Source organism: Carlito syrichta, unplaced genomic scaffold (genome assembly GCF_000164805.1).
Source record: "Carlito syrichta isolate Samal-C Ts95f unplaced genomic scaffold, Tarsius_syrichta-2.0.1 Scaffold169692, whole genome shotgun sequence".
Classification (NCBI taxonomy): Eukaryota; Metazoa; Chordata; class Mammalia; order Primates; family Tarsiidae; genus Carlito; species Carlito syrichta.
Window position 1 is genome coordinate 49,915 of NW_007113788.1, and position 7,077 is coordinate 56,991.

General features: G+C 55.5%; 1 protein-coding gene across 1 annotated transcript in view; it reads right to left on the reverse strand.

The window, feature by feature from the left end:
- PKD1 (polycystin 1, transient receptor potential channel interacting) overlaps window positions 1-5,889 on the reverse strand; it is a gene marked incomplete at its 3' end in the record, with an annotated part of 55,797 nt that extends 49,908 nt beyond the window's left edge. Inside the window, 1 exon segment of the mRNA XM_021709257.1 lies at window positions 5,825-5,889. Within this exon segment, the coding sequence (XP_021564932.1) occupies window positions 5,825-5,889 (65 nt within the window).
- Between the last annotated feature and the right edge of the window lie 1,188 nt (window positions 5,890-7,077).

Genomic DNA, 7,077 nt, shown 5'->3' on the forward strand with positions numbered 1-7,077 from the left:
TTGAGGCTGTGGTGGCCGGGAGCGGCCACTGCACTCCAGTCTGGGTGACAGAGTGAGACTCCAACTCAAAAACAAAACAAAACAAAACAAAAACAAGTGGCGAGTGGATTGCCTGAGCCTGCGGGTTCGAGACCCACCAGGCAACTTGGTGAGACCTCGTCTCTACAATAAATAAAAAATTAGCCGGGCGTGGTAGCACATACCTGTAGTTCCAGCTACTTGTAAGGCTGAGGCAGAAGGATCGCTGGAGCCCAGCAGGTCGAGGCTGCAGTGGCTGGAAGTGTGCCACTGCACTCCAGTCTGGGAGACAGAATGAGACTCCAACTCAAAAAAAAAAAAGAATTAAGGCTCATAGCCGGGCATGGTGGTGCATGACTGTAGTTTTAACTACTTGGAAGGCTGAGGTGGAAGTGTTGCCTGAACCCAGCAGGTCAAGGCTGCAGTGGCCATGAGTGTGCCACTGCACTTCAGCCTGAATGACAGAGTGAGACACCAACTCAAAAAAAAAAAAGGAATTAAGGTTCATTCACAGAAGTGAAAAAAGTTAAAAATTATTTTAAAAAATTATGTGCAATTGTTTGCTATGTTTTTGAAATCTATACGGGATGGTTATATGTTAGGACAATACAAACTACAAAAAAACCAAATAGACCAATAATAAAGGAAGAAATTGAAAACATATCAAAGAGCCATGCCAGGAAAAGATGTTTAATCCAGATCTTTTTGGATTAAAATCCACTTAACTAGATGCTTAATCCAGACCTTTTTGATCTGCATTATATCAAGTGGGGAAGGAGCAGATAGTTGTGATTTTCATTTATATTATTGGAAAATAAAATGCCACATCTCAATGTAATTTATTAATATTTTAAACACTAGGCCAGACATGGTGGCTTACGCCTATAATCCCAGCACTTTGGGAGGCCAAGGTGAGAGGATTGCCTAAATCCAGGGGTTCAAGACCAGCCTGGGTAACATGGCGATACCTCGTCTCTACAATAAATTTTTAAAAATTAGCTGGGCATGGTAGTGCACACCTGTATTTCCAGGAAGGTTGAGATGGAAGGATCGCCTAAGCCCAGCAGGTTGAGGCTGCAGTAGCTGTGAGCATACCATTGCACTCCAGCCTGGGCGACAGAGTGAGACTCCAACTCAAAAAAAAATTAACCAGGCTTGTGCTACTCAGGAGGCTGAGGTAGGAGGATTGCTTGAGCCCAGGAGTTGGAGACTGGAGTGAGCTATGATTATGCCACTGCACTAAAGCACTTGGCCCAGTCCAGGGAAGCCAGTGATTGTTTTGAGACCTTAGTCATTGTTGTGGTTATACCAGGGTCTGTCTTATTAGTTTACATTGATGCCAGTACCTGCCATGAGGTCATGCATGTAACTGAGAGGCCACCTGGAGAGCCTGCAGCCAAGACCCTCGATGCTGCCTCCTCCAATGGCCCTGCCTCCTCTCCCCTCAAACCCCAATCCCTCTCAGGATTAGGCTCCTCCACAGGGTTACCTGGGTTTTCTCCCAGCACGGTGGTTGTTCCAGGATTTGAGAAGGTCTGGATCTGCGGAAGCTGTCATTCCTGCTGTGAACACCCTAAGGGGGCAAGGACATGATTATGAAAACCAGCAGGCCGGGCTTGGTGGCTCAGTCTGTAATCCCAGCACTTTGGGAGGCCGAGACTAGTGGATTGCCTGAACCCGTGGGATCGAGACCCGCCCAGGCAACTTGACAAGACTTCGTCTTTACAATAAATAAAAAATTAGCCAGGCGTGGTAGCACACGCCTGTAGTTCCAGCTACTTGGAAGGCTGAGGAGGAAGGATCGCCGGAGCCCAGCAGGTCGAGGCTGCGGTGGCCAGGAGCGTGCCACTGCACTCCATCCTCCAGTCTGGGTGACAGTGAGAGTCCAACTCAAAAAAAAAAGAAAACCAGAAAGAGGCCAACATGTCTTCCTTAGCTCATCTTCCTTTGAGACCAAGCACCTCTGCAGCTAGCCCATGTATGAGTACCTGAGGTGCTGTGGTCACACCTGCAGGGCACGGCTCTCTGTTTCTGTCCCACCCAAAGGGTCCCCTTCGGTCAGGGATGGACACCCACCCATCATCACCTGCCTGGCAGGGCTTCAGGATCACAAGGGTGAGTGAGGTGCAGGGGCCATGTCCTCTCAGCAGCAGGACACTGGTCACACCTGGGCATGGGGAGAGCACACTGGTGACGTCACCCACCTTCTGGGGTGACTCACTTCTTCTCCCTCTCTCGGGTGAAAGTCGTGTTCAGAGCTGCCGCAGTTCCTCTGACATCTCCATGGCAACGTTCACGCGGATCTCATAGAACATAAGGTGTTTGAGCTGGAAGGGACCTTAGAGATAGGTTCCTTCCACCCCCTCATTTCATGGAGAGGAGAGGGGCACAGATCCAGAGAGGGAAAGCCACATGGCCAGCGTCACACAGCAAGCCAGGGACCCAGCCAAGAGCACAGATAGCTGAGTTCTGTAGGCCTGACTTTTCTGGAAGTGTTCTGGGGACACAAGCTTTGGGGGCTTTGCCACTCCCTGCCCTTTGCTAAACCACCCTTGGAGTGCAGCCCACCTCTCTCCCTGTTCAGCCTCAGAGCTCTCTCACAGTGCCTGGTGGGAGCAGGAGCCAGCAGGATAGGGCCCTGTCCTTACAAGCTTGCTGGCTGTGCATCCAGGGAGCAAGAAGTGGGGGCAGGAGGAGCCAGGGAAGGCTACCTGGAAGTGGCTCCAAGCAGGGCCTGGCAGGTTGCAAGTCTCTCATTGTTGCCCATGCCCCTCTTCTGGCATGCAAGGCTATGCTCTGTGGATGAGAGAAATGTAGGGTGAAGCTGGTGGGCCCAGAAAGAGACTTTCCTAGGCCATGGGTCCCAGAGGTTGTCATGACCAGGACTCATCACTGGGGCACACAGCACTCCAGAACAAGGAGGAAAGACACCCAGAGAGGCAAGTCAGAGGTCCAGTGTAGGAGTAGGAGGCCCCAGCACAAGGGCATCAGGGGCCCAAGCTGTGAGCTGGGGTCACTCCATCCCCTTGGGGACATAGACACTTGGAGACCCTCCCTTGCCCAGAAAAGCCAGCACTGCACCTGAAGGGTTGAGGGCTGTAGCACCCTTCCAGGGAACACAGTCCTTGCTCCACCTGTAGTTTGGTGAGCCTCAGGGCTCACCTCGACTCCAGACTCTGCCACGGGCATCTGCCCTGACTGTGGGCCTCTTCTCTCCAGGTCAGAAGATCCCAAGAATCTGGACCTCCCCAGGCCCAGCCAAGGCCACTCTCCTGACCTTTCCCATCAAGCTGGTGCTGGCCTCCTGCCCTGCCTTTGCTGGCAGCCCACACTAGTTATTTACTGCTGTGTAACAAACATCCCCCAAACGCTTCTGAATCTGCCATTTGCAAGGGCTCAACAGGGACCTTCATCTCTGTCCTGCGTGGCACCAACTGGGGCTGGGGAGTCCACCACCAAGATGACAGGTCAGTGCCTTTCCACATGGGCTGCTCCACAGAGCTGCCTGGGCTTCCTCCCAGCATGGAGGCTGTTCCAGGGTACGGAAGGTCTGGGTCCAGAAATGGATAGAAATTTGCTTCTGTTGCAGCTATTGGTCAAGGCAATTCCAGCTCCTGCCCAGGATCAAGGACAGGACATGGAACCTCCCCCGTCCTGGGAAGAGTAGCAAATAACTTAACCCATTTTTAATCCACTGCAGCACCCACTGTCTCTGATTGCCCCATGGGCTCTGATTCTCTCTTCCTTGCCTCCAGGCCTGCAGGTCTCATCTTCTCCAGCGGTCCCCCCACGCCCCTGCCCTTGTCCCTAAGCCCTCTCTCCTGGGTCACTGCAGTCTCCCTCAGATCCATCTCCTGGCCCACAGGCTCCCCCATCCATCCCCTCTGCCACTCCCAGTGTTCCTGTAGCACAGTGTCCTCTCTCTGTTGCTAAGCTCGGAAACCAACATGGCTCCCTACTTCCAGCTCCTGGGCATACTGCTCACATTGCCCTATGGTCTAGCCCCTCCCACCTCTCCAGTTGAATTACCTCTCATTCCCTCCAAGTTGAGCATCTTCAGCTAAAGTGTCCACCTACTGGCATGCTCATTCCCTCCACCTGATGAGGTGCTTTACTTCCTCTTCTGTTAGACTCCAACTCAACCCTCAAAGCCCAGTGCAAATCCTCCCTCTGGACAAAGCCTCACTCTCTCTACCAATCACACTAGCCTTGCTCTCACCGCATGAGACATACTCGCCTCAAGTCTGTGTTACCAAGACATGTCCTCCTGAAATGAGGCCCATTTCTCATTCAGTTGTTTATTTATTTATTTTTGAGTTGGAGTCTCACTCTGTCACCCAGACTGGAGTGCAGTGGCCACTCCCAGCCACCGCACCCTCGACCCATTGGGCTCCGGTGATCCTTCTGCCTCAGCCTTCCAAGTAGCTGGAACTACAGGCGCGCGCTACCATGCCCGGCTAGTTTTTGATTTATTGTAGAGATCAGGTCTTGCCAAGTTGCCCAGGTGGGTCTCGAACCTGCAGGCTCAGGCAAGTCACTCACCTCAGCCTCCCAAAGACACGGGATTACAGGCTGAGCCACCGAGCCCGGCTCTCACTCAGTTCTTTCACCAATTTGATAACTGCTCATTGAGGCCCAGAGCAGCTATAGGAGACAACAGGGACCTAGACAAGCTGCTTCCTGTGCCCAGAAGAGCTGACACTCCAGAGGGTGAAACAGATGGCAATCAAGAGACATGATCGAAGACTGCAGGGACTGCTACAAGCCACAAGAGCTGGGGACCGTGACGCAGGTGCCCAGAGATCCCCATTTTCAAGGGAAACCAGGGGCCTGGATTTTTACATCAACTCCCCTAATTGTGAAGGTGGCAAGCACAAGCCTGTCTCCTCTGCTGCTGGAAGCTCCCCTCTCTGCCTGGCCTCCCACTGCCTCTGGCTTGTCTGCCTCCTTCCCTCTTCTGGTCACCCATCAGTGCTCCTCCCCCAACAAGGTGCCCAACTTGTAGTGCCTGCCCCTGGGGCACCCAACTCCTCCTGGTTCCAATGGCCTGGGGATGCTCTGAGCAGCAGCTAGCAGGAGGGTGTGGGGACCCTGGGGCCAGTGGGCAGTGGTTGCTGAGGCCCCCAACTGAGACCTGGGCCAACCGTCCTGAAGGTGGCCTCCCAGGGGGTGGACACCTTTAGTCCCCAGGCCTGCAGCAGTCGGAGCAAATGCCATGTCCCAGGCCCACTACACACACATCTGAGGATTAGCCTGGAAGAGATGGGCCAGAGGAAGGAGTCAAGGAAAGGAGGCCTGAGGGCTCTTTGCTCCCCACCCCAGCTCCCAACAGGTCTCTGAGGAATGAGGCACCAGGGGAGCTCTGGCCAGCTCTGCCATGCGACAGTTTGTTTGTTTATTTATTTGAGTTGGATTCCTACTCTGTCACCCAGGCTGGAGTACAGTGGCACACTCACAGCCACCCTAGCATTGACCTGCTGAGCTCCAGTGATCCTTTCGCCTCAGCATTCCAAGTAGCTGCATGCTACCACGCCTGGCTAATTTTTTTTATTGTAGAGACAAGGTCTCGCCAAGTTGCCCGGACTGGTCTCAAGCAATCCGCTCGCCTTGGCCTCCCAAAGTGCTTGGATTACAGGCTGAGCCATTGAGCCTGGCCAAGAGTTTATGTACTCTGGAGCTAGAGTTCCCTGGGCAAATCCTGGCTCTGCCCTGTCCTGGCCTTGGTGACCTTGGACAGCTCCCCTTGTCTTTCTGGATCTCAGTTTCCCCATGTGTACATTGGAGTCCATAGCAGCACAGACCTCACAGGATAGCGTTGAGGGTGACACGAGCCTGGCACACCACAGTGCTCGATGTGAGGAAGCTTGCCATGGCTTCTGCTGTGAGGCTACTGCCAGGCCCTCCCAAGGAACCACTGTGCCAGGCAGCCTCTCTCCATCTGCACTTCCTGAGGCCTTTGGCCCCAAGAGCAGCTGGCTACTTGGGCTCTGGACACCATCAGCTGGGAGGGTGCAGGCCTCTGAAGGGCCCAGGGTCCTCATGAAGATGTTATGTCTTGGGGGACAGCAGGGCCATCCCTCCAGCTCCCAGAGGAGCACCAAGAAGCACCCCATCCCAGGGGTATTGCCCCTCTCCACTCACTGCCCCCCCCGACTCTGACTGTCTCCATATCATTCTCACCACCCGGAGCATTGTGGGCGGGGGTCCTGGTACAAAGCCCCAGTCAGAACAGGTGGGGAGGGGGTGTCAGGCCTTAAGATGGGCGTGCCAGGGACGAGCTTAAAGTTTGGAGAGCCAGTGCTGGCCACCCTGGGACCCTAATCTGTGACGGGAAGGGTAAGGGGCCAGCCACAACCTGGGGGGAAAGGGCCTCCCATCTTCCGGATCCCCGAGAGCAGAGTCCCATGGGAGAGGACTTTCAGAGGGCCTGCTGCTGGCTGTGACACAGACTTCCTTTTTCTGGAAATCGAGGCTTCAGCCCAGCGATTCTGCCGGAGAGCGCTGTGCCCGCTCAGCTGTGGGTGCCCGCCGTGTTCTGCCGCTGATAACCAGCCGTCAGCTGTGCCCCGAGCACTTGGGTGCAGTAGGGTTTGCTTGCCAAGCCGGCATATTGGAGCTTCCTGGGCCCGCCTGCTCCGGAGGGGACGGAGCAGCGAGGGGCAGCGGGCCAAGTGGCCGGCATCTCTGGCTGAGAATCCCAGGGCGCCCCACCGTGGGGGCACTCTGCCCCAGGACCCTCATCCTAGGACACCTCCCTCTTCCCAAGTCCGAAAGCGGCCCCGTGTAGGGGAGGGGGCCACTGGACTGGGGCAGCGCGTGCTGGGCTGGCTCACCGCGAGGAGCGACCCAGGCCCGCCGCCCCACTCCCGGGTCCAGGCACCGAGGCGGGCCTGGGGTGAGGCGACGACTGTGCAAAGCCGGGCAGTGCCCTGGCCTCCTGACCCCGCCCCGGGGCGGCGGGTGTATTTGCATTAGCCCGCCCCCGGAGCGGCGGGTCTATGCACATGGCCCCGCCCCCAGCGCTCATTGGCGGCGGCGGCGGGAGGCCAGGCCTGAGTG